At 38.1% G+C, this 27,951-nt stretch overlaps 2 protein-coding genes across 2 annotated transcripts in view; one reads left to right on the top strand and one right to left on the bottom strand.

Moving 5' to 3' along the window:
* tep1 (telomerase-associated protein 1) overlaps window positions 1-13,632 on the bottom strand; it is a 36,643-nt gene extending 23,011 nt beyond the window's left edge. The window contains exons 1-20 of the mRNA XM_059344061.1: window positions 13,460-13,632; window positions 12,238-12,770; window positions 11,891-12,091; window positions 11,608-11,757; window positions 10,610-10,774; window positions 10,388-10,525; window positions 9,427-9,498; window positions 9,097-9,221; window positions 7,887-8,044; window positions 7,385-7,494; window positions 7,173-7,251; window positions 6,264-6,456; window positions 5,185-5,635; window positions 4,883-5,035; window positions 4,553-4,624; window positions 3,661-3,782; window positions 3,151-3,216; window positions 2,457-2,600; window positions 1,129-1,420; window positions 195-313 (exon numbers count right to left, since the gene is read on the bottom strand). Of these exons, the coding sequence (XP_059200044.1) occupies window positions 195-313; window positions 1,129-1,420; window positions 2,457-2,600; window positions 3,151-3,216; window positions 3,661-3,782; window positions 4,553-4,624; window positions 4,883-5,035; window positions 5,185-5,635; window positions 6,264-6,456; window positions 7,173-7,251; window positions 7,385-7,494; window positions 7,887-8,044; window positions 9,097-9,221; window positions 9,427-9,498; window positions 10,388-10,525; window positions 10,610-10,774; window positions 11,608-11,757; window positions 11,891-12,091; window positions 12,238-12,768 (3,341 nt within the window). The 5' untranslated portion in view covers window positions 12,769-12,770; window positions 13,460-13,632. The remainder of the gene's footprint in view (window positions 1-194; window positions 314-1,128; window positions 1,421-2,456; window positions 2,601-3,150; window positions 3,217-3,660; window positions 3,783-4,552; window positions 4,625-4,882; window positions 5,036-5,184; window positions 5,636-6,263; window positions 6,457-7,172; window positions 7,252-7,384; window positions 7,495-7,886; window positions 8,045-9,096; window positions 9,222-9,426; window positions 9,499-10,387; window positions 10,526-10,609; window positions 10,775-11,607; window positions 11,758-11,890; window positions 12,092-12,237; window positions 12,771-13,459) is intronic.
* Window positions 13,633-15,022: 1,390 nt separating this feature from the next.
* zgc:66427 (uncharacterized protein LOC406256 homolog) lies at window positions 15,023-24,934 on the top strand. Its single transcript, XM_059345067.1, has 5 exons — window positions 15,023-15,801; window positions 17,471-17,566; window positions 17,655-17,760; window positions 20,991-21,092; window positions 22,367-24,934. The coding sequence occupies exons 1-4, from the start codon at window positions 15,276-15,278 to the stop codon at window positions 21,046-21,048; spliced, it is 786 nt and encodes a 261-aa protein (XP_059201050.1). The 5' UTR covers window positions 15,023-15,275; the 3' UTR covers window positions 21,049-21,092; window positions 22,367-24,934.
* The last annotated feature ends 3,017 nt before the right edge of the window (window positions 24,935-27,951 follow it).

Here is a 27,951-nt window from a genome sequence, read left to right as displayed (position 1 = left end):
AAAACACAATATATTTAAGTGGATTTCCAGCAAAATATGCAGTACTGAAGCATTGCAACTAACTTAATGGAGTAACAAATACTTGAATTGGTGTGGGTCAGTCATTCATTGAAATGACTCACTTATTTAAACTTAACATATGAAGAAGAATGTTTTTGTACTAATTCTGATGTGTGAATGTGAGCATGGATTACTTGGTGACGTTTGGATCTCTGAAGTAGCACAACATTCGCTGTTTTGTGTCGGGGAAAAGAGCCTGGAACTGACGGATCTCCATCTCTGTGATGGACAGGCCGTCTGGGGCCGACGCCAGCTGCACACAAAGAAAGAAATTCGTTTCTTTCATTATTTTAAAAGAATATCTTAAATTAAAATTCACGCCTAAAAACAGGCACGAGTCTCTTTCACTTTAAAATATTAAAAATGTATTTTTCCATGCCCTATATCATCAAAATTTCTACCTCTATATAATAATTTTCTGAGCAAAACCTCTTCTCCTACTTATATTTCAGGATAATTATTCGACCATATCCTCTCATTTTCAACTGATGCAGTATGATGCAGATGTAGTTTCACGACACATTGCAGTCTTGCATTAGGAGACTAAAATTCAACAAATCTAAATCTCCAATAAATACTAAATTGTTTAATGCTCCATCAAGATTGTGATCAATTAAGGCATTTTGTTGTCTGTTATATCTAAACGTTCACGTTCAATCTGCAGAAAGAGGTCCAGTAAATTAAACGTAGTAGTAGTAGCAGTAGTAATACACCACTTGTGTGTGGGTCATGTTTTTTTCACAATACTGACCTGCTGAAATTTTCATCTTATTTCCTACATTTAACTTTACTGACTTATAGTTATCTTAACTTATTCCATTTTATTTAAAGATGTGAAGGATGTAATTTAAGGCTGTTTCTTATTGAACTGTAAAAAAAAAAAACCCTCATGGGAAAATACTGGAGTATGAAGGGTTATCTTTGAATGGTTGTTTGTTTGTTCCGCTCTTGTCTGGAGAATATAAGTAAGGACATTTTGAATCCCAATGTCAATATTCCAGGTTCTTGCATCAATACTTCTTTCACATGTTTACACCGAGCACAAAGTATCTATATAACAAGTCTTACCCAGCTGTGCTGCGGTAGGTCAGGGAGGACCGGTTTGGGAGGCACCAGGCCGTACCTCTCCCCCAGGATGACTACCATCATCTGGCTGCGACACACCTCCGACAGGCACATTTCGGCGGCCCGCCCCGACTCCTCCTCCGTCACCCCCCAACGCAGCTCCACCTCCTGCAGGTAGAGGCAGTGTGACGCAGCACGTCGTCGGAGCTCGGGGAACACGCTCCGCACCAGGATGTCGCGCTCAGCGTGCATGTCTCTGAAGGTGGAGGAGATAAACACACGGACTCCTCGCCACCTGACAACAGAGGGAAGTGTTGGTGTTAAAGCAGTGAGGAAAAGAAAAATGTTTCTGGTCTTCAATGCTGAGTAGAAAAATTATCAGATTTGCATTTTTGCATAGACTGTATAAAAGAAGTCGATGTAGCCAACGTAACATCACTCACTGGTTAGCGGACAATTGTTTTGAAGGCTCGAGTCTTTTATTTTGGCTGTTGCCATCTTGTTTTTTGCAGCCAGAAGTGACCATATTAGGACATGTTTGTAGCTAGTTAACTTGTTAACTTACAAGGTGCATAATTCATGTTGACTGTGATATTAATTGGAAGGCAAATTTAGTTGTAAAAAAAAATGAATTTATTTGAAAATAATGAGTTTATTCTGAACTTGGAAAAACTGCTTTGATTTCAATGCAACTGATTCCCGGAATAACATACAACACCTTTTTAAAACCAACTCCCTTGAAACTTTTAGGATTAAGAGAGATTCAATATTAATTACTTTATTAATCGCACAATGGGGAAATTCAATTCCAGTTACAAGCCCGATTCCTAACCTCTAGGCCACAGACTGCCCAAACTCTACTTTAAACCTCCAAATCTCTAATTGAATTTTTTTTTCCTATTTTTTTTTTTTAATCTATCAATCAAAAAAAATAAACTAACAAAATTATACAATTTCAGGGCTTTATTACATAATGACGTTTTATTTTACTTTCTAATTTCACTTATTTGTCCTTCAAATTGACTCAGTATCATGGTAAAGTTTTGTTTTTTTTAGACGACCAAAATATAATTGACATTTAGAAGTATGAAGGGGTTAGGAAAATGTTTACTCAGGAAATAAATCAAGTGAGAAGTAGTGTTATTTTCTCATAGACTTCTATACAATCCGATTTATTTTTGCAACCACTGCAGTCGCCCCCTGCTGGCCTTTAGAAAGAAAGCTGGTTATAACCACATCTGCATTGGCTTCACTTTTTCAAACCTGGAGTCTACTTCTTCTTCTTCTTTTAAAAACGGTTTACGCTTTTTTGCCACAAAACATAAAATTACCTTAACTTGGGGCTGGCTGGTAGTGAGATGACATTATCTGTTGCCTGAGGGCCTTTAGCTCCATCTGGTGGTGGGATGTTGTAAAGTTTGTCTAAGTGCTCCACATGGTCCAGCAGCCTGGACGATCCTCGTTCTGCCACAAACCTGGTCACACGGACAAGGAAACAGTTTATCATTCACTTTCCTGCTGAAAGTTACATCAGAAAATCAATTACCACTCTTATGTCTGTAACCATTTCCGAACTCGGTCCAAATGTAACAAAAGTCACCTACTAGCACCCTCTAAAGTTCACTAATTAACTCATTATCTAGTTTATTTAATTTGTACAAAAAGTCCAAAAATGACAATTTCTGCCAGACTATTTCTTGGCAATGACCAGTGACTTTGTGGTCGTTTTCATATTTTAGTTTTTTTACAGATTGAACAAACAAGATGACATGCTAACTAGCGAGCTTCAGAGGTGCTGGTAGGTATATTGTGTTCGCTTCAAACTGAGTCAGGCTAGTTGTTTCCAGTTTTTGTGCTAAGCTAAGCTAAGCTTACAAGTTGCTGGCTCCAGCTTCATATTTAACAAACAGATTTAACAGTGGCATTGATCTTCTCCCCTAACTTTCAGTGTGACTGGGTTTTTTCATTTGTCACATTTATAGAAATAATTTAAATCTGTTTTTGGATTGAAATGAGACATTTTACCTTAGCATCTGTTCACTGAAGCCACAAAGCTGCATACGGTTCCTTTCAGGGAGGAAATCAGGCTCTCTGCAAGTAGACAAAAGAACAATAAATCAGTTTTTACGGAACAATGTAAGCAAGATATATTATTTACACTTCTTAAAGCCTCTGATTCCTGTATGTTTTGTGTCTGCTGTTGTGTTTTACAACCCTGATTCCATAAAAATCTGATATTATCTTATCGCAAGAAAAATGCTATCACTTTCTTATCCTTTTTGACATACATATACTCAATTGAAAACTGAGATAGGCAGCAAATTCTACAAATCTTTTGTGATATGATCTGTCCCGGTCTCTATTTGTAAATGAAAATCTAGAGATAGTTATTATATGTCAATAATAATAATAATAAATAAATCACACTGGGGTTAGAAACAGGAAGGTAAACAAAAAAGTAGCTATAAATGTGTCTACATTACGCTATATTTGTGCTAAGAAAATACAGAGGATATATTCAATTTAGAGCTTTACCTCTGGCCGATGTAGAGTTGCACCACGAGGGCTTTGTTGTTTATGTCCTTCGTGTAGCAGTTGATGGCCCACTCAACTTCACCGTCGATCCAGTAGTCAGACAGCAGGATGATGTTGTCCACCTGATGTACAAAAGCATGTGAGGTCAAGGATCACAAGCACATATCTTGTACTGTCTAAAGTAGCGGCCTTTCACTTTACATCAACGACACACTGTGTGTGTTTAATTTGGACTTAAACTACAAGCTCAAAAAACAACAGTGTGTCTCAATTGATGATCAGGAAGTAGCCTTGGGTCATGTGAGTTGTTGTCCTCATGAAATTGTCAAATAACCATCATTGCTGATGAAAATCTGGCGTGACTCAGGCAAAAATAATGTATACTGCTGACTTTTTTCTTTGAGGCTGTAGCAGAGCAGGTGGCAACCTGCCAGTCTGAGCAGTAAAGCAAATGCTGTAGTTTCTTAAGGCTGCATTCTTTCAAAAGTCCAGCAGGGGTCGACACCATTGGTTGCAAAAGAAGCCCTATCAATCTCAAAGTAATTTATTACCTCAGAAAAAATTGTTGTGGCAACATTATGATCTCAATAGCTAGTTTCAAGTCTTCTTCAATACAATATGATGTTTTTGTGTAAATAATGGTTCCCATTAATAACAAAATAGATGATAAAGTAGGGTATGATTTGGGCCGTGGCCCCAAATTCTCTATAAAATGTGAAAGAATGTTAATGGTTAAAGGCAATGTTTATCATCAAGGTTTTGAGGGGTTAATTGTGTAAGCATTTGTGATACAAAATAATGACATGATAATCTATTACTATTTTAAATGAATTTGCATTTGCATTTGGCTCTCCCCTATCAAATTAAACTACATATGTACAAATAAACTAACCTTGTTATTCTTGGTGAGCATTTTGGAGAAGGCATGGTTGTTCCTTTCTTCATATGTTAAATCTTCACATAGCTGCGAGAGAAGAAAGTATTTATTAATTAATGAGCAGAATCTGTTTTCTACCAATGGGTTCAAAGATGTATGTGGAAAATAACACCAATGTGGCATTTTATGGCTTTTTTTAATTTATTTTTTTACATGTTTGACATCAGCACAAGGGTTCAAGTACTTCACATCTGTTTAATCACTCGGCATGAAAGCTGGTATGAGATGTTAAAAGATAAATTACACAACACAAGAAAGAAGTCACAGGAAAATAAAAGCCTTGACCTTCATTTGCTTAACCACACTCCGGACGTTATCGAGAAGATTATCAGACTTCAGCTCAGCTTCCATACTGTGGTTCCAACCAAGTATGCAGATCTGACTGTCCTCTGCACTGCTGCCCATCATCAGAGCGAGCAGAGCTGCCATCTCCTTCGTCTGAGCGAATGAGAATAAAAATGTGAAGGGTGGGAAGTAAAAACAATACATTTAAAACAACACTAACTTGGTTTTGAACTAATAAAACAGCTTATATATCAGTCTTCTTTTGTCTTGTTGCTAATAAGGAGAACAGAAGGAGAACTTACAGAAGGAATGAGCTTGTCCTCTGGGTTTTTCTTCTTCTTCTTCTTCGTGCTCTCTTTTTTTTTTTCTTCCTCCTCCTCCTCCTTTTCCTCCTCTTCATCCTCCTCCTCATCCTCCTCCTTTTCCTCCTCTTCATCTTCCTCCTCATCCTCGTCCTTTTCCTCCTCTTCATCCTCCTCATCCTCGTCCTTTTCCTCCTCCTCATCTTCCCCCTTACTCTCATCCTCCTCCTCCTCCTCCTCCTTCTCCTCGTCTTCCTCCTTTTGCTCAGGGTCCGGCGGGAGGCAGAAGTCCTGTTTCTTACAATAGTCATTATCATGCCTGATGTTACAGGAGAGCATGATGGCGGTCCGCCCAGGGAGCGGGGGCACATTGTAACGACAGGAGAGCTGAACGGCCGTCTCCAGAGCTTTGCGGTAGCGACCCAACAGCTCGACGGTGTACTCCCTGTGACTGGATGCACAGACACAGAAACGTTATGTTAATAATTATACAGATTTTTTTTTTTTTAAGGTATTATGTGCAACTTTTTACATGTATTATCACTTCGTATTGCCAATCTTTGAACCAAATGTGTGGTAACCTAAAAAACTGAGAATGTTGCTGTTTTTTTTAAGTGATCCAACCAAACAATTTTTCCACTCGAGTGGAAATGGCACACATTTCTTTAGGAAAAGGTCGTTCTTCAAATGTTTTCTAGTCAATACATGTGAACAGGGAATTGAATAATACATTACAAAAGAAATAAGGAGAACGGGAGAACAACATGTTGCCAGACAACATCTTATTTAGGTTATTAATAGCAGTTTTATTATTTAGAGAAGTGACAGTATTACTCAAGATCACTTGTCTGCACTTCAATTACATTTTTTACTACCCATTTTCTGTTTTAGTTTCTCCTGGTGCTGTTCTTTGCTTTGCCTGTTGAGCCACAGCGACCACCAAAACAACCATTTTTCTGTTCATTTCAAACTGCTTCTCTCACTTCTTGTGCACTGGAAATATTAAGTTTAAATCTAAAATGTTAGAAATTAGTAAAATATGAGAGAAAATGACTGAAAATCAAAGAAAACGGTCGCACTTGGCCTTCAGGAGCTGGGTCTTCTTGGCTTTGTATAGTCGATAGATAAACGGCACTCCAAGTGTCACCCTTATCCGGCTTCTCGGAGTCGTGTCCCATTCCTGACTCTTGAAGCGCTGGCTCTTGGGAAACTTATTAAGGATTTCCTTCAGGATCTCTTTAACAGGAGGGACTGCTTTCTCTGATGCTGAGGCTGTGGGACAGAGATGCAGAGAGGAGGTATTAGAGGCATTTATTTAGTAAGGTTGGGCAACATCATTGGCGTTATTGGAAAACAGGACAATCATATGAAACACTGATATTTCAGGAAGAGAATGTGTTATTCTGCATTTTTCATATTGTCAACAAGTGAGAGGACCAAAACCCAACAATATGTTATACAATTAAAATAATTTAATTTAAAAGAAGATGAATCACACACTTTTTATATAACCAATCAATTTCTTATTTCATTTTCAAGTAAAAAAATCCAAATATGTGATGATTCAGGTTCTTAAAATGTGAGAATTCCCTTCTTTTACTGGTCTTGCATGATAAAAACCTCAATAATTTTAGGTTTTGAATTGTTGGTCTGATAAAACAAGACATTTGAAGACACCACGTTGTGATGTAGGTGGGCTTTTTATTTCACCAATTATTGATGTTATCATTTGTCAGGCCCCAGTTTTAACATAGGAATTGTTGACAATTGTTGACAAAAAATATCACCTGCTTTATCTTTTTAGACACACAGCAGTTTTGCATTACTGTATTTATTTAAATGACCCATTTGCATTTTTATTCTTGTTCTTTTTGGCAAGATAGGACTCATCATTTTCCCAAACACTGAATTTGTGAAATGTGATACCAAGTCTTAAAAATCAGCATTAAGATTTTAATACTACTTGTTGTATACTGCATGCATCTCACCCAAAATTTCAAGCTGCATTATGACTTTGTAGGCAGCGAGGAATCTGATGGGAAACTGACGGCTCTGAATGACTGCTTTCTGTAAACATAAAAAGAAAGAAAGAAAATGAGGAACACAAATAACTGCCCCTCTGAAGCAAAACTCTGCAAATCAGTCAATAGTAATCTTTACAATGGGGATGTAGTGCATGCTTGACTCTGTTGGATTTTACCTGATTGGTCAGTCTGCTGAGGATCTTCTTGTGATGAGCCTCACTGATGCCCGTTGTGATCATGTTCCTCAGGTTCCTCAGCATCGCCATGAATGGAAGAGACTTATTGTCTGCACAGTAGAGACATCAATCATCGATATGTGTGATCATGGACGTGTAAAGTAAAGCAAAACAGTACTTAAATACTTTAATCTTAAAATAAAAGATTTTGTGATGGTTTACATCCATCATCATGCACTTTGAACTGGTGATACAGTAATTACGCTCCTGAGCAGCAAGACTGTGCAGGTTTGTTTGTTTTTACTCTTCCTGTAAGTTGCTTTGGATAAAAGCGTCTGCTAAATGACTAAATGTAAATGTTATAAATCTATCACTTTTATTCTTTTAAACAAGTATGAGGAACTTTTTAACTGGGAAAAAAAATAGTGCTTTAATTTCCCAGGATTAAAGGAACAGCTTGATATTTTGGAAGCAGCTGCCTGTTTGTGTGTACTCAGCGGACCTATGAGCTTCTCCCAGGTGGCGGCCTTGTTGCCCTGCAGGCTGAGCAGCCGCTCCCACGTCTCTGGCTCTTTGAGCTTCATTCTCTTCCCGGCTCTCTCCCTGTCCCACGTTCCCTTCATTCCACTGCGGTTGAACGTCTTCGGGTCAGCAGGATACCTGGGAACAACGCAACCACATCACATTTTCAAAATGGAAGCAAGACAAAAGTAGTAAAGTTACTCACGTCTAGGAGAACAGAGATCACATCTCTGGTGTCTACTTTTCTATCTTTATATTGTCTAAAGAATAAATTATTAAACTGCTCAGTTTTTTCTAAATACAGAGCTTGGTGCAAAAAGTAGTCAGACCCTTTACATAAGTAAAAGTACTAATCTCACACTGTGAAATTACTCCACTACAAGTAAAAGTTCTGCATTCAAAACTACTAAGTAAAAGTAAAAAAGTGTCATCATCAAAATGTACTTAAATTATCAAAAATAATAGTATTTATAATGCAGAATGACCCCACTCAGATTGTTTTATATGTTCTAAAAGTATTATTATATCATTTGTATTGATGCATTTATGTAAGTATCTCAAATATGTACTTAAGCACAGTACTTGAATAGATTTACTTAGTTACATTCCACCACTCTACTTTAATGAAGAGATCATCATTCTTGTCCAGGTAACTTGATTTTTCTGCACATTTCCATTTCCCTAAAAGTTGCATTTGTGGGTTATAAACTCTGTACAAGGCATTTTGTGCTGTAGAGTTACATAGAACTGCTAAAGAAACTGTAATTATCTTGGCTGCATTTTAGACAGGCTTTTATCGGATGGAAAATATGGCGTTAAAAGCCCCAACCATGATAAATCAAAACATGTACTTTCAAGCTATAAAAGCTACCTAACTGGAGCTCTAGTTCAAATGCAATTTGTGTGTTTTAAATAGCGATATAAAAATGACATAACATTGGACTTTTCATGGACTCAATCCAAACAACTGACTAGGTGTAAAAGTTAAGACACTTTGAAAAAATGAAATAAAAACAGGTTGCAATGATTGTAAGATCTTTTGCGGCCTACATTCAAATTAATACAGTACAACTGATGCATTCTGTTAATATCTATGTTTTACACAGCATCCTAACTGTTTTGGAAGAGCTGTGGTACAGTAGGCTAGTCTCTGGGAGTCATGTGTGAAAGTGTGCTTTTGTGTGGCTTACTTTTTCCCCAGAATGGCCATAACGTATTCAGCTGGTTCTTTAATGTGAAGCTTCTTGATCATCTTCTTCACACTGAACTCACTCTGCTTTTTATCCACCGTCACTTTTTTTTCCTCCAGTTGCAACTACGAACACACACAGAAATGAAGTTTTGGTCTAAAACAAATACGGTAATGTTCAGAATGAATATTTTTATGACAGTTTCAGTTAAACAACCTGCACTTGATGCTTATCTGCATACAGAGCACAGAAGGAAACAGATAAGAAAACAATTAAATAAAAGTATCTTTAAACATCCAAAATCCTTAAAAGTACTGTACATTGACTTACAAACTTCGATAGCATAGTTGGTTCTGATCTGAGCAAGTTTGCCCACTTTTTCAGCTGCTCACCATCCGGTTTCTGGAAATCAAAGAGAGTGTAGGTAGAACAAACCATGAGAGCCGATATCTGGTGTTGCATTTTTATGTATGAAAAGCGCTATATAAAAAATAAGTTTTGAAGCTTGTTAATCAGTAATAATTGGCCATAGTTAAGTTTGAATATTTTGTGAAGCACTTTGAATTTACTTGTTGCTGAAATGTGCAATATAAATACACTTGCCTTGCCTTTTAATCTGTCAATTAGTCATAAGCATTGATTATTGCTATTTAACAATAAATGGGAGCAGTTGTTGCAAGCTAGTTTAGAAGTTAACTGGCTAACTGAATAATCCTGTTGTGGCAATACCTGAACTCTAGTTTCTGTATGGCAGGTGTCTGTGCAACTCAAAGCTGGCATTCCTTGGACTTTCCCATGAATAGTCGGGTATTTTTGGTTTATAAATGACGTGTAAACAAGTCGGTGCCTTTTGTAATCATATAAATTGATCTGCATGTCACTTTTTTGGATTACATGTTGTTACATTAATGTCATATTTAATGTATATTGTCAATTAATCCTTTTTTACAGAGTAGTCTGAACGACTTAATACTTAGTATCTCTAGCTAACCAGAATATAATTCTCCCTCAGGGAGCTTTGCTGTAGTTCAACTTCTACCAGCGTGAAGCTACAAAAAGTAGCTTCCGCATGACTGGTGTTCATTTAGAGAAATGAGTCAATTGTTCTAAAATAGAAAGCACAAAGTTGGTTAAAGGTGTGAGGATGTCAACCACGGCTTTCTACCACAGTGGAAAAACTGAAACAGTTTCTGTCTGTTATTAACAAGGGTGTGATATTAGTATTGTTTAGTATAACCTTATTTTCACATTAAACTACATGAAAATAGACCAAAAATGAATGTTTCTGTACCTTGGCTTTGCGATTGTTGCGGTTGTGTTTACATCGGTGTTTGCGTGTGTTGTACTTGGCCAGCTGATACTCATTAAACTGCTTGAACTTGTCAGTCATTGCCTTCTTCAGGCAATTTGGCAGGGAGCGACTGAAGCACTGGAAACAGACAAACATGGTGTTGAAACTCAACAGAACTAACAGAACTGACACATTCAGATTCCAGCACCCACTGAGACTTACTGTGTTGTAGATTCTGACGACTTCCAGCCAATCTGAGGGCAGCTGAACAGCAGCACAGAAGTATCGGCGGAAATGTTGCTTTGTGGAGGGCTGATTGGCAGCCAGAGCCAATAAGAAGTTTGCTGTGATGCGGATGTTCAACTCCTGTCGAGTGTAAACTGCCACCTGAGTGGTAAAAGAAAGAACAAGGCACTTGTTGCATTGTAGCGGTTTGACAGTGCCGGGGTGCCAGTCAGAGCTAATCTGACAATTTTCTTTTGTATTTTTGATTTGTCAACCTTACACAGGACCCATGCCTACCCATGCATGGACCCTACTAACAACCAGAAATGAAGCAACCTTTTCCAAAGACAACCCAGTAAACACAAAACACACACACACACACACAAGAATTTGCAATTCAACACAGTGAATTATACAATTCAGTGCTGCTGTTGCAAATGTCGAGGAAAAAAAAAAAGGAGGCTCTGTGGCAATGCAGAGGAAAACTGCACTAATATGTTCTGTCATTGCACTAAAGTGAAACCTTTGAGACTTTTTGTTCAACCATAAAATATATCAGGGGATATTCTATGTCAAGAAATTGTGTTGTTACCTGGAGCTGGACTAGCTGGATTCTAGTGTTATCTTGTACATCGCAATCTCATCTCTCTCTATGTAAAACCCAGTAAAAAGTGTGATTTTTATTTTCTTAGCTGGTGAAATCTATTTTCTATCTGCTGTGTACAATGTTGTCATCTTGTGCTTTATTCTCCCTTAATGTTTATTTTAATAAAATATATTGAAGTAATTCAATTTCATATGAATTCTTGAACAATGGCTTTCTTTACAACATGTCTCAACTGGTTGCCCACTATAATGGCTTACTTTAGTTAAAATAAAAGTTCAAGTCCACAATCCAGTTTGGGTGCAAATAATAATGCATTTAGAGGATTACCCTGCCCACACACACACACACACACACACAAACACACACCCAAGCAGACATTTATACACACCTTGAGAAGAAATTGTGGGTCACTGACAGAAATGTCCTTTGCCAGGTTTATGATCTTGGTCCAAACACTTTCCTCTGAGTCCCAGTCCGTCTGGCCTGGAGCTTTGCTCTTATTGACCAGGGAGCAACACACCATGTTCAGCAGGAGATACTGAGGAATAAATAGAAGTGTGTGTTCACAACTCACACAAACATAATTTTGTAGTACTCGTACAGAAAAATGCAAAGACAGCCCCCAACAAAGAGAATCTTTATGTAACATACATACAGAGTTTTTTTCCTACCTTTTTATCTTTCAGCTTTTCTTCAATAATTTTATTTCCTCTATCGAGCTCAGCAAATTCATCCTGTCTGATGTCCATGGTTTTTTCGAGGTCCTGGTTGCCTAAATCTGTTTCCAGAGCAGGTAGTTCCATGGCTGTCCCAGCATCCTCCTCTTCCTCTTCCTCCTCCTCCTCCTCTTCAGGAAAAGAATCATCAGAATACTGCTGGTGCAGAAAAGTTAAATTACAACAGTAATACTGCCAAATGGTATGCAATAAAAACTGTGTTTGGCAAATACTTTCAATTATTTATAGCAGCTAGAGTAATTTCATTTTCAGATTGTTCTGAAAGACAAATGGTATCTGACCTCTGTTAGTTCTTCAGAACAGGACTGCATCATTTCAGAAGTTTCCTCTATTTCTTCTTCTCCTCCATCGTCCCTCTTCTGTTCTCCACCCACAGCATGATGGAGGACTGAAGGAGGATCAGCAAAGCGATTGAACAGAGTGCTGTTGGCCAGTGAGGTGGAGAGCAGTGAGGCATTAGGGACAGGTGCAGAGGAGGTGAGGGAAAAAGAGAGAGCAGGTGAACGGCTACTTAGGAGCCTGTTCTCGGTGCTGAGGAGAGAGGAGGTGAGGGAAGGAGAGAGGGAAGAACCAGAGAGAAGGGAGGATGAGGTGGAAGACAGGCTGGAGGGCTGGAGAGAGGGGCAAGAGGAAGGTTGAGCTGCAAAGTTTAAGAGGGGAGAGCAAAGCTGGGGCATCAGCGAGGAAGCCTGAGCCAAGAACTTATTCTCCAGACTCGGAGGAACATAGTTGGAGGAAAGACTTCTCCCACAAGTGGCCTGCTGCTGATCCCCAGTGGCCACATTTGTCTGCTGCAAAGTCAGCGCCTTCATCCCTGCAGAAAAACAAATCAATCAGAGGGTCAGAGACACAAACCTTCATAATCCTGCATGACATTAAGCATTGAGACAAGCAACTCAGCAGCATTCCTTCAACTGTTTGAACAAGCATTGTACTACTGTTGCTAAGGGTGTGTTGCCCGTTTCAAACCATCCATAAAAAGGGAGCAAAGTCTGGAAATAATCAGCATAAGGCCCCGGTAGACTTTTCACAGTTTCCCTAGACACCAGGACCAACATAATGCACAGATGATGCATAAACTAGCCAAGTGCAACGAAGGTAAGAAACCCCACACACAGGAGTACAATCCAGTTAAATGCAACCAATACAAAAGCTCACTGAAGACAAAAAACTGAGCACCAGATCCAATTTAAACTCATTCACTGACAGGACATGTTAAAAAAACACATACTAAGACGTTTGAAGTTGATCCTAAGAGCTAAGTTTTCATCTACTCATAAAAAATGTCACGTATAAACAACGCGTGCAGAAAAAAACAGGCATGTACAGAAAATCATAAAACTGCTAATATATCAAGACAACCACTGGATTTTACTGCCATGAATGAACTGCAGTGAAACATTAGTCAATATTTTTTCTAGTGGCCTACTTCTCTGTAATGACTCAAGAGTTTTAGGTGCGGTGGTTGGCCATGAACGCCCAGATCAGACGCAGAAAACTTACCGGAAAGACCGACAATTTAATCCCCAATGGACAGAGCGAATAGTGGGGAAAAAACGTGTCTTCTCGTGTATAATGTTGTCGTTTTTACCCTGCGGCGTTATCATCTATTTCTGAAGCCTAGTGAGCTAAGCGAACCTCCTGATTTACTGTAAATTTCCTCATCGGAGCAGCTGCCTGGCTACTCGATTGTCTTGAGAGCGCTGATTGGTCAGTTTTATTGTGTACTTTTTTACCGTAATAACACATATATGGGTGCCTACCCTCAAATAATCGAATATTAAGTCTGAATGAAGAAGGAAATTCTTTGAAAGAGTAACATTATAATTATGAAAAATTATAATTAATAATTTCAAAAAATGAACATAATAACGCATTTATTTTTAATGTTTAGATTTAAACGTTTTGTTTTAATTTTAAATAACTCTTTATTTAAATATATTTAAATAACATACATAAACATAATTTGGGCATTATAAAGATAGATGTATTTTTTACTCAGTATCTTAAAATATATATATATATATATTTACATATTAAACATACACAACGTATCTACTCAATCCCAAAAATATAATACATTGAATAAATACAAATAAGGTGCAGGAGCAGAAGTAAATAATACAGAAATAATATACAAGAAAAAAAAAAAAACCCCAAAGAGACAAAAATATGAATAAATAATTAATAAAAGTAAACTTGAGTAGTTGCCATTAGCAAAATACATAAGCTCAAATTTCTCTTAATAATTATTCTGTTATATTGAAAATATGTGTTTATAGTTTTAAAAGCATTTTAAATTTGTTCCTGAATGTTGTTAGGATAGGAATTTAGATTCATGGGTATGCAAATGACCTATTAAGATTAACAAATTGACAATCTTGTGATTTTTTAAATTTTGATATTAATAATAAAGTAAAATATCTTTATAATGAAAAAAAAAAATCTGCTATGTACTTGCTTCTGTAATGGTGCAATTTCCCCATCACTGGACAAATAAAGGTTAATCTCATTTTATGTCATTACATCTACACATTAGTTTGTTGGCTGGATAAAAACCATGTATTATTTGCAAAATATAAGAATCAGAATCATTTTAATTGCCAATTGTTTTTCACATACAAGAAATTTGCTGTGGTGTATTAGTGCAAAATAACAAAGTACTAAATATAATATATACTTTAAGGAAACAATTACTTCAAGTTGGAAAAAACAGCAGCATAAATAGGAAATATGAAGAATAGAAAAAAGTCAACATATATTAACAGGAGAAACAATTATATAAAAAATTGAATTATTTGAATAAGGGAAGGAGCAGCACGAACAGAAATGTGCAGGTTAGATAAGGTGGCTGTGCATATGTTAATCAAATATAATATATATTATTAGTATTCATAAAATACAGTTATTTGATTGTGTTTTTATTGTATTTATTTAAATAGTCTATTGGTAGAAGCCATACTTTAATGTTCATGCTGCAAACTGATGGGGTGACATGATGACGTTACCGTAACTGTTCGTGTACGGCTCAAAGGAGGAAGCGAAAACGCTCTATTTCCGCTGCAGCAGCGAGAACGGGCACGTCAAAAAAGAAAGGAAAATGTGGACAGTTGGGACAAACTGAGGCGAGAGAAGGGACATCGAAATACATACATCGTACTCGTTGAGCTCGGTTGCCAGGCAAGTGTTATTATTTGACGTTCCCGGGCGAATATTTGCCAGTTTAAGGGTCGTTTCGAGGTTAACTCTCCCCCCTTGTTGTGTGGTGGTTCGCTGAGAGGAAACCGCTCGGCTAGCCAGCTGAATTAGCTCGCTCGAGATGGGGACGAGAGCAAGTCGCCTACAGGAAGACCCGGTTCCCTCTGCTTTCGGAAAAGATGGCACAAAGCGGGATTCCTATAGGCGAGCCCGCTGCACCAGGCCCACCAGTCTCATGGTCGACTTCTCGGGGAGCTTCGAGGACACGGAGGCCAACCGGAGCCGATCGGAGGAGGGAAGCGACTCGGACCTGGGGCAGCATGGGGCGAGCGCCGACGGCAGCCCCGCTGACCACCACAGCATCCCCTCCAGCATGAGCCAGGCGTCACCTGCGGACGACAACAACAGCGAGGGGAAACCCGAGGAGGACGGAAATATAAGCCCGGAGCCTCCCGTCGTGGCTGAACATCAGTCCGGAGAGGAGACAGGCCGCACGCCCCACCGCACTTTTTCCGAGCGGCTGCCCGGGAATCGGCACTCTTCCGCCCGCAGCGTGGGCGCAAGATCCGCCCGGGTCCGAGGCACACACCAGCGGCCGGTGTCAGAGGCTTGGATCGGCCTTTACCGTGTTAACAACCGCCATGGCAGTAAGTTAACACATTTACACACAACAGTTACATATTCTATACATACTTTTTTATTATTATTGTGGCGCATACATGACACTTTCCCTAATAATTGGCTGGTCTCCACCAGTACTTGATTTTTATTGCTTTAACTTGTTTTTATCTGTTCGTATACATGGATTGATGACAGCTGGGAAACACCGGCTACAATATATTGCTCAATACCTCTACATAAAAAATGTGACGAAATTTGGGAATGACTAATGATACTTCCATGGAACAGCTGCTGAAGACAGGAATGGGTGACATGAGTTCAGAGACAATAACGGGAACATGGATATGATGGTTAAGTAGGGGGTAGGAGTATTCATTGTAAACTTTGATCAACCACAATAGTAAAATAAAGTACTCTAGAAAAATACTGAAAAGAATATGACTGCACAATTCATCTCCATTTTATTGAAATAGAAACAATAAAACCACAGAAAATATATTATTTGTTAAACTAAAATATGTGTCAAAATACTATTCTGTATCAAGTACTGTGGTGCTGCAAGATGTTCCAACCTACAAACCTATAAGAAAAAAGATGTTTGGTACAGATCCTCCCAAAAAATAGCTCATGATGATATTCCAATTTAATTAAATTTTCACTTAAAATGAGAATGATTCAAAATTATAATTCCCTCCAATATTGTGTATTGCAATTGCAACATTAATCACTGTAATAACAATTGGATTTTTTTTACTTCCCAAATCGTGCCGCTCTACTCAAGAACAGCTACTCAGGCCAAGAAATGATATCTAACACTCTTCCAATTGTGCACAAACTCAAGACATTAAGTCTCACATCACACTATGAATTTTGCATCAAAATATCTCCCAGCACAGCCTCAGTCCACCCAGCCCGAAATTAAAATGGATTATTTGGGGAATTTACATTCCTGAACAGATAATCTCTTTTCCCGTGCTTGCATGCTGACGAAAAATCATCAGAGACTCTATTGTATGAAGCAAAGCTGTGGCGTAGAAGTGGAAGTGGTGACATACGAGCTCACAAGATATCACAAGTGCTCGTATGCCGTGGCCATCTGAGTCAAATCCTGCAGCCTGCAAGTTGTAAACATTAAGTAACCAACCACCTTGTTGTTAAAATGGGAACTTGAGGCTGCGGAGGAAGTGAAAATGCACACTTGGTCTGCATTAGACAAACAACAACAGAGATGGTGGTTGTGTGACGGCTTACATGACATTCTGAGCCAAAACACAACAGTGTGGTGGGTTTCCCTGGCCAGCCCTCTAGCAAGTGTAGGGAAATGGGTCACAACTTCACATGCCTGCTCACTGCTGGCAGCAGCTCATAGATGGAGGAGGGGAATGTAGGGCAGCAAGGCACAGTGTCTGTCCCATCCACTCTAGTGGTGGCTCACCCTCCAGTCACTGTTTTGCATACAGTCGTATAAAGTTATAAACTATTTTGGGTCAGTTACACTCAAGGTCACATCATTCACATGATCTCCAGGATGAGAATGACTGGTTGTGTGTCAGACCGCTCTTCGGTTTGCCAAGTCTGCCTAGATGTCCAAACATGGCACTTGTGCTCAGTGTAATGTGTGCATCATCTATTATTTGTGTCCCGATGTGACACCCTGTGTTAATCTCAGCTCTGTCGTGTCTCTGCTCCGCGCAGATATCCGCTGTCCCTTCTGCTCGAAGCCTTTCCCGGGGGGTCGGATCGAGGATCACCTGTTGAGCTGCCTCACGTCTCCTCCCCTACCATACAATAGTAAGTATAATTTCACAGAAATTGCCTGACAACTGTGTTTTTCAAAAGGCTGGAAACACTTAAGGTTGCTATGTTTGTGTGTGAACAGCGGATGTGCTCAGTAAAGACAGCGGAGAGTGCTCCATCTGTTTGGAGGATCTGGTACAGGGAGAGACCATCGCCAGGCTGGCTTGCCTCTGCGTCTACCATAAGAGGTAAGTCCAGTTGATATATTTGCATTAAAATAAAATACAGACAGATACAACTGCGGAAGAAGAGTGTGAAAAATGCAAATGGGTGCAGGTGATAATAAATACAGTGTGTGCATACGGCAGAGAAGCAGATCTGAAAAAATGTGGTAACTGGGGTAAAGATTTTTTTTTAAATATGGAAGCAGAGGTTGCTCTGCACTCGTGCACATACATCACTTCACATTTCTTATAATTAGAGACCCATAACAGCCACTGCTGAGTTATTGTCATAAATACTTATTATTTAAATGTAGTGCAGTGTAAGAGCATAAAGCTGTTTAATTCATGTTGCAAAATGCTTGGTTGCATAAACTACCTTTAGTTTCAAACTCAAGTTTTTACCTTCATGCACAATATTTCCCTTAACTTCAGGTTCATGTAGGAGCACTGCAAAAAGCCTCTTAGGATGTCTCCTTGCATAAGTCTTTAGACTAAGGCTTTCATTGTATTTGTTTACATAACACAGCACACATGCACTTTAGTTACTGTTGTTATGCTTTACTTGCATCATCATCTTTTAACTAAACCTGACAGTGTTGTTGATAGCTAGCGTCTCCAAAATAGACGACAAAGGGAAACTGAACAGAAGATGAGAACGTTTTTCTTCTCGAAGATGCAAAGTGCAAACAACTTATCCAAACTAAATTCAACCCATCCATAACATAACTACCACAAGTAGAAGATGTGGGAATAAATAATTGACTAAATTAGTGCGAGAAATCTCGCTGTGAAACAAACTGCTAATGAAGTAGTAAAGAAATATGAAAATATTACTATAACAGAAAAGGAGAAACATGGAAAGGTGTCGACCAAAACTGGTGAGTTTCAATAAAACATTAAATTAATAAATGAAACACAGCAATGTTTATGTTTGGCAAGCTGGCTACTAAGTTGCTAATGCAAACGTTAGTGTTTATAACTTTAATTGGATAGTTTTGAATGGGGACTTAATACTTATCTTTTTAATATAGCCTATACCTACTTTTAGATAATAGTAACATGTTCTTCCCCCTTATTTCCGTAAATATGTTTGGTTGAGAAGTTTGGATTTCTGTTTTTCTTTTGTGTTTTTGCTGCTAATTGTAAATCACTTTAGGCTGATTTCTGTGCATGAAAGGTGCTATATGAATAAAGATGACTAATTAACTCATGTTGCAAGAGGAGGGCTACGACTGAAAATAAACTGATAAAATCAGTCAGTCTTATGTTCCACAATTTTATTTAATTTCAAGAGACTGGCATGGTTATCTTGAACTGTCTGGAGGAAAATGGTCACTGAGGACCTTTTAGCAACACGTAAGTGAATGCTGAAGTAACTTAAGACGAACACTTGGAGATCAAATAGTTATCTCTCCTCCATAAGGATTTTATGCAACTTATTTTATTAAATGTAAACCTTTTTAAGTGGCTCGATGCAACCAGGTACAGCAGTGTGTTTGCTTCTGTTTTCTAAATGTTAACTTTACAACTGAATAAATGTAATATTTGGCAATAGAGCTTTCACAACTGTGAAAATACCTGCATCATCTGACATTTTAATAAGACTTTGTCATGGTTATACCAAGGGAAGTTTTGTAAGTGCTTTCAGACTTCTAGTAAAAATAAACAACGTCTCAGCCCATTTACTGCTAATTTCCATTTTCAAAGCATGTTGTCATATTTAACACTCTGGGTTTTTCCCAAACTTTCAAGGAGCCAATGGTTTCCTATAATTTTAGTACAGCATGAGAGCAGACATGCTGAGACTTGAAATTTGCCAACATTAGGTAGTCCATCAAAGTGAAGATCCTGTCTGTTATTTTTTTCCCACAACAGTGTGTGTTTAAGCAGCTGTAGGTGCTTATTTATTTGTAAAGCTACACTCCAATAATTACCTCGACAACAATGGGAGCAGACACGATGTTTAACTGTAAGTGATAACCGGTTTAGAGAAAGTTTTCAGTTTTAATGCCACAGTTTGTGGGTGTGGCTGTTTGGCTGTGTAACTGACATTCTGGTCCACCCAGCAGAGCAACTGAGATTTGGAAAAAGCTTGGAATTTTAATTTAAAAGATGACTGTGTTGAGAATAATCCTGGAGCTCATGTTCAAACGCTGAACATAAGGAAAACTGTATTCGTGTACGGCTGCAAGGAGCCTATTCTGAATATATTCTCTATTAGTTGAATAATTTGGTACAATAAAATGTCAGGACATTTTTGAAAAAAGGGAATCATTATTTCAACCCTCTGGAGACCACAAAAGGGCTGGCGCATTACTTCTTCATGATGTTACAACATAAAAAAGGAAGCAGCGTGTTTTCATGCTTCCAACTTCCCTCTAAAGCCAGTTTTTGTTTGATGATAGACCAAGTGAAACTAAACAGAGATAAGGTCAAATATATTCAGTATAAAAACAAATAACTAATTATCCTCATTTTACCTCTTATGTTATATTTGCAGCAAACATTTAAAATTCTTCATTGAGCATGACTGTGTTTTGAAAGTGAAGAAAAAAACATAATTTTCAAAGTCTGATTTTATATATTTTTGGTTTGTCTTGGGTTCAAATTTTTGATCTAGTAAGTCAAAATAAAAAAGAAATTAACAGGTCATAAAGGTGAGAATGTGCTGGAAAAAAAGAAGATAAAACATGGCACGGTAAACCTTTGTTAAGTGGCAGAATGAAAAGTATTCAAAAATGCACAAAATAGCCCACGGTCAAAAGGGTTAAAGTTTCATGTGATGCCAAGAATTTGCTTCTTTTTGTTTGTTTTGTCAACCAACAGTCTAAAAATCGACCACTCTCCTTTAATTTTTATAGAAAGAGGAAGAAAATGGAGCAAATTGTGCTTATTGAGAAGCTGCAACAAGTAATGTTTGGCTTTTTTTTCATGAAAAACGGGCAATCGAAAATCAACATAATCAGAATAGTTGCAGATTATTTTGTCTGCAGATCGAGTCAAATAACAATAGGTCCTAGCCGACTACACACACACTTTATCTCGTCCTCTTGCATTTAATGAGAGGCCTTAAACTTATTCACAGCCCACTGCAGTGATTACATTTAGTTTGGTTTCACACTGTCAGTAAGTGGATAAAGCCTTTTGGGAGATAGCATGTTCAGAAACTCACCATAGAGGTTCTGGCTGACATGATCTAATCACAAAGTAATGTCTTGGTGTCCCCACCCCGTCTCTGTTCTGTCTCCCCGTAGCTGCATTGATTCCTGGTCCAAGGTGAAACCCTGCTGCCCTGAACATCCCTTTGATTGACTCGCGGGTCACATGTATTCTGCACAGTGACCAACCCGACTCAGGTATGTACGTGAAAGCCTCGCTAAGACGTGCAACCAGCAAGTTTTTCCAATACTCGTGCCGATAAAGTATCTCATTTGTTGGTATTTATATGAAATGCTTATTTTTAGATTGCTTACTTTGAGAAAACAGAACTACTAGTCAAAGTTCTAAAAATGTTTGTGGTAACTTCTGCACTTAATGAAAGGAGACCACGCAGCTTCACCGATCCAACGTGACTTTATCTCACACACATAGGAGCAGGCATACATCGCCAGGTAACATTTCATGTACAGGAAGTGACATATTCCCTTAAATAGAAGAACAAACCATCCCTGAGCACTGCCTATGACCAAACTTCCGTTTTGCTTACAACAATGTTAATCAGGAAAAGTTCTTGTTTTCAGGGATTATGTCTAAAATTTGTTTAATTGAAATCATGAACTATCTGATGACGATGTGGCCATAACCATCTGCTATTTAGTATTAACTACCATCACTTTATTCACTACTACTTAGAAGGGGTGTAACGATTCTCCAAATTCACGATATTCCAGCAACGAGGGATATAGCATTCATTGTTAGACTACCAAGTCTTGATTCACAAAGATCAATAGCTCACTGGTTTGAAGCCCTACCTTTAATTTACATACTCAAATTATTTCCTAAAAAGTCAATTAATCGTCAAAGCTGTTGTTTTGTTCTTTGATTTCTTTAGTCAGTTAGTTATGTCTTGTGCTTTTTTCATGCTGAATGACTAATTTCAAAGAAACTTACGAGCAAGTCTCTGTTAAACACAAGATTAAAGGTGGTGGTCTTTATGAGTCTTTGTGTAGAAAGTACGTTATCTGTCTATCAAATCAACTAATCGATTAGTTGACAAAATTGTGTAACTATTACTCTACTAAAAATGTTTTTAGTTGAGGACAGCTGTACAAAATGAGGTATTGAAGTTTTTTTCATAACCGTTTTGTTTCATGATGATTGAATATAATGAAATATTAATGACAAGTTTTTAAAATGTATTAATAGAAAAAATAATCATTAGATAAATCAATAAAAATTGTTTGAATTGTTAAATTAAAGAATTCTCGTTAGGTGCATCATTGAACAAAATTTTAACTTTTATGTGATTTTGTATGAATTTGCCATATCATGATATGATACACCGAGAAATACTTTTAACATGATACAGTTCAAGCATATTAACCAGCCCTGTTGCAGACTTTATTGTAATAGTCATTACAGTTTGTATTATTGTGTCTAATGTCCACTCTGTCTTTCTTCGTCCTTACAGGAGACTACACTGAATCCAATAAAATCCCATTAAAAATGTGTAATTGAACAAATAAAAGCCCACTGCCCTCTCAGATGCAAACCGATATTTCAGTGGAGAACAGACGACCCTAAGAAGAAGCTCCTGTTAGCGACGCCCGGCGCGCTGTGCTTTGGATCGGTCCATTTGAACTTGGTCTAGAACATTTCAAGCCAAAAACCCAACAGTAAAAAAACGGCCGCTTCATCTCCATCTAATTTCTGGTCGAGACACTTGTTGGAACACAAGTGGAGGAAGTTACGGACTTTGCTTGAATCTGCGGAACATATATTTAAAAAATAAATGAATAAATCATCCCAGAAGGATGGAACTTGCCCCAGAAAGATCTTGAACTTGAGGAGGAAGACACAAAAAGTTAACTGTGACTCTGGATCCTCTCCTGTGTATTTTTTCTCTCCCTCCAAACGGGATTGGTCATTTTATCAAGTATTTTGCAGAAAGAGTATTGTTCCATGTCATACATCGGATGAATGTTTTCTTTCCTCGGCGGACCCCAAATGAACCAACCTCACACCGAAAAGCGCAAACTGTCTCCACATTGCTTTACTTTGAACCAGCTGGAGGTTGAGGGCTTGTTTTTTTGGTGAATGGTGGTCTGCCGTAAATAGATGTTTCCTTTTTTTTCTATTACCTGTAAACATTTCAGGGGAAGTTTGGGGGCTAATTGTTTTTTGAGTAGGTCAGTTATTTTGTAGGTGATTAGTTAGCGCTGAGTTTAACGTGCTGCTACTTGCTGAGTGTTGAGGAAGGTTATAGGTATTTCATAGGGCCATAGTAGCGCTGGTGTTGGCACCAATTTGAGCACTTTTGTCCTTCAAGGCTGATTTATTATATTTTTTTCCACATCTTGGATAAGGTTGCGTGTGTTCAAATGATGACCAGGGACAGGAAATGTCCTGTGCATGACTGTGACTTTAAGGAAGTGTGACTTTGTGTGAGTGTGTGTTTACTGTAAATTGCCCAGAGGTCTGCTTCGTCAAGCGGGTTACCCCCTTTTTTTTTTTTTATGCTAGTTTTTTGCTAACATCCTGTTACATGTGGCATTGGTACGCAACATGGCGGCTCACATGGTCCCATTATAGTTTGAATGCGGTTTGTTTTTTTCGTCCCACTACCCCCATTGTCCCTCCTCATTCTCAAACACTCTCTGGGGATGTAGTCCGGATTTTTTGGACCAAACCCCAAGCGGTGGTTGTGCCATCTGGTTATAGATCAGGGAGGGATAAAGGAACGGATGGACTGAGGGATGTATTTTGGGGGCATGTTTACACCATGTGGCATCTGCCTCTCTCCCAACACTGGAGGCTATGGACAGCTGATGGTTAATTATTACATAACTAGCCCCCACCCCTTTCCCCTTCTTTTATTTTAGGATTTTAAATATACCCTCACAGTATGATTATAATTATTGCTAAATGTGTTAAATGGCTTTTTTTTCCTTTGCCTTTTTTTCGTGTGTGTTGATTGCCTTTGCCTGGTGAAGGGGTTCTTGTGCAAGCAAGTATTTGTAGTGTTTTTTAGGGCTGAGCTGAGGTGGAAGCCCGACAGTAAGGCTGCTCAACCGATGCTGTCTGATACAGGTTGTACATGGGCCAGGGGAAAGAACAAAAACATGAATTGATTGCTTTTACTGCCTGTTTCACATGTTTAAATCTCTGCGCTCACAAGTGGTATGGATCAGTTAAGAGGTCACAGGTTTCCTACTGACTAGTTTGTTCACCCCAGTTGCTCTCACGCTGTTTTTTCCCCCTGATATTTTGCAGTCAGAGGTGCTACGAGTTGTCTGGCCACTAGAGGGCAGCCCTGTGCATGTTTTTTTTGTATTGGAGAGTAGAAAAATGATGCCAAAAGTCTGTCTGTGCGTTTTATTTTAGGTAGGGAGGGGGGGCATAGTGTGAGAGAGTGCAGAAGACGAGAGGTGCATTGATCATTAGGTGTTACATTTGTTGTGGTGATAAGTTATGATGTTGTATACTTTGGCTGGGAGGGGTGGGGGGGTGTTTGTGTGTGTGTTGGGAGGGGGGGTGGTGTTTGGGTTGTCGATAAAGATAATAGACAATCTGAAAACCCCACATTGCTCTCATTTAATTTTTTACCCCCCCTGTAAGCTGTGTGGTGCAATACCTCAATCTTTACCAATGCTAACTAAACGCTCTGTGTGTGTAAACTAGCTCCTCTACAACCAAGGACGGTATTTTGTATAAATGTCCCTAAATCCTTGGGGTTTTGAATCGCAGGGCAGTCATCCCCTGTCTGCCCCGGGCTTCGATGTATTAGATGAGAATGTCTTTCAAAGAGTCACCACAGCAGTATCTGCACCCCCCCGAGATAGATAATGGACAATCTGCCTTTACTCTGGTATAGAAAAACAAAAATTGAATTTTATTTATTAAATTGTAAATATGTAATGCAATTCAAGAAAATGGCTTGGTCTTTGTCTGTTCGATATACTGTTTCTAAGCTCCAATCTTTTGTATGTCTCAGAAATTGTTTTTATATGTATTTTTTACAATAAATATGTGTGAGAGATGTTTTGTGAACGTCTGTTTTGTGTTTTTAAGTGTCAGTCAGTGGTGGAATGTAACTAAATACATTTAGTACAACTACTGTACTGAAGTACAATTTTGAAATACATTTTATACACATTTTAATGCTACTTTATACTTTTATTCCACTGCAACTCAGAGGGAAACATCATGCTTACTAATTACTATAGATATTCAGATAGTTTATACAAAATATAAATTAATAAATGATCTATAATTATAGCTACCCAGCAGTATATCAAGTGATTAAAATGAGCTCCACTTTTACCATTCTTCATACTGAGTACTTTAAAAGTACAAAAACTTTTGTACCTTTACCTTGCAGGACTTTTATTTGTTACAGAGTATTTTTACGCTGTAGTTTTGCTACTTAAATTAAGTAAAGGATTACAAAAACTTTTTCCACCACTGGTGTCCATGATGTGTTTGTGGATGTTCGTCACGTTCAGTGAGTGAGGAGGACACACTGTCCTGAAGAGTTTAATTTTAATAAGGAATTTAAAGAGGTACTGCACACATGCTGTAAACTTAAAAATATAACTGCACATTTAAATATATATTTGAGAAAAACTTATAATTGTTCAGATCCGAGAATTTTATTTATATATATTAAATGCTTTTAAAAATGAACTTTTGACTTACACTTTTAGGCCTACATGGGGAAGAAAAAACAGGATTTTTGATAACTTTTTGAACAATATTTATTAAATTAATATTTATTTTTCATCTGCTCATTAAGGTCGTCTGATATCCGTATCCTTAATAAGGGGAAAGCTTCAGATCTAAATTCACTTCATGATTATAATGTTTAAACATAACAGTGTGTGCAGCTGTCAGGTTTGAAATCAACAGTAGGCATTGAGAGCGCATGGAGTAGTTAAATAAATATATTAATTCATGAATTCACACTTATTTTCTGCCAAAATTAATCGCGTGCCTTATTTAGAGCAACAGTATTGCTTTTAGCTGTAATAATAATTCATATTCTTCATAGAAGTGGGTGGAAAGCAATTGTTTTTTCCGGTAGTTGAGTCAAATGACGCCCCTAACGCCCCCTTTACGTGAAAACACACAGAGCCTGAAGGGAAAGAGTTAACTGAGAAAGTTGATAACCACCTTCGTGATACCACTAATCCGTGACTGCGGTTGTTAGGCTTAGTAAAATGAGACAACGAGAAGATATCCTGGGTATGTTGAACTCAATTTGTGGTACAGGGCTCTGGTTAGGTTCTCCAAGTCAGTTACCGCAGCAGTTCAGCCAGAGCTGAAGCTACCTCTCCTGTTGGAACGGGAAACTCAGAGTTTCCCTCATTTCAAGGTTGACATACTCATAGTTTTCAGATAACAGGCTTTCTGGAACCGGCCCCTGATCTACTTGAAATAGGTTGTGTTGTAACAAAGAAAACACATAATTTAGCTCAGACACAACTGCCATTTAGTTTCACTTTCTATGTGAATTTATGGAAAGGAATCTAAGATGTCAGACAACGATTAGGAGACATGGATACAGGCTACAGCACATACTTAAAGCTTCACTTACAATTTCTCCCTAGCAACAGCTGACATCAAACGTTTTCTGGTCAAGTATCCCAAAACGGAAATAAACAGTTTGATAAACACATACATATAATTGTATATACTCAAGTCTAGACAGTCTTTGTGGACCCTGTATTACTGACATGGGACCTGTGGAAGTCCCCAAACCCTACTTTAATAACTTTTGACCAAGTATGAGGCTACGCTGGAGTTTCTCATTTCCTCACTGAGTTTACATCATTCCTTGCTTACAGGAAGTGAAACCACCACAGCAATAAATGACACCCAATCACGGGGTTTGCTTTTGTTGTACTCTCCTCACACAGCACTGCACGGTGTCAACCAGCAGAAAAGGTAAGCAGCAACATTCACTTTGTTCTTTATTGTTCATAAATCATTATCATTATAATCATTATTATTATTATTATTATATTTTTTCTGTTCTGTGTGTAAAGTAAAAGCAAATATCCTGCTGTTTAATCTGTAGCATTTTTATTTGCTTTACTCATGTTTAGGGATGTAATAGTTACCTGTTTCACGATAAACCACAATCAATAGTTGGTATTACTCTTTCAAATTTTAATCAGCATTTAAATGAGGTTTGATTTACCACGCTCAAAAGAAAAAAATCCTGGTAAACACCGTCCAGCATCAACCAAAATGTGCAGCAGTTTCCCAGACCCAAGTGTGCACGTGAAGCAACGTTATACATACTAAATTGTATGTACAATGTGAATTATTTGTTAAAAAAGAAGCCTTCTGAGTACCTTTACATAGTCATATCTGTCCACAACAATCCACTAAAAATGTCTATTTTAACTCCAGCTAAAACTTATAACTATTTGGCTGCCAAAAATGGAAAATCTGTGATTTTCTTCTGTAGCAAGTTCATAATGAAACTTCTGAACCAGGAAGAAAATAAAAAATGACCACTTTATTCCAGACAAATCCACAATGACTTTGAAGCCTTGAAAATCAACTTCAAATAAATGAATGGAACTGCAGTTTTCCCCTCAAAAATGCCAAATCAGCTGAGCTCTCATTGTCTTCTTACTGTAACTTGCTGCAGTGTTTTCACACTGTGGGAATTCAGCTTTTGAGGAAATCTTGGGCAATTTTATATCACATGACAGTTAGAGAATCCAAGATGGCACAACATCCCACAATGCTCGCTGATTGGTATGGAGTGGCCACACAGCTCATGTTTTACTTCCTAATGTTTACACCATTCTTGGGCAACAAGAGTTATCAAGAATTGACTTTCAGCCAACAGCACATTAATAAAAAAATCGCCTGTATCTCAGGTGCACTCAAATAAAACCACAAGTATCGTTACAAAGTACTCTGCTCTCAAATAACACATACGTGTAAGCTGCTTTAATAATAACAAAATCAAAGCCTAACCTACTCTGCTCATTCTTCTCACAGGTTTTCAGCCTGTGTCTTTCACCACAAATAGATATT

This window comes from Centropristis striata, chromosome 11, assembly GCF_030273125.1.
Source record: "Centropristis striata isolate RG_2023a ecotype Rhode Island chromosome 11, C.striata_1.0, whole genome shotgun sequence".
NCBI classification, from domain to species: Eukaryota; Metazoa; Chordata; class Actinopteri; order Perciformes; family Serranidae; genus Centropristis; species Centropristis striata.
This window is presented reverse-complemented; position numbering and strand designations above follow the sequence as displayed.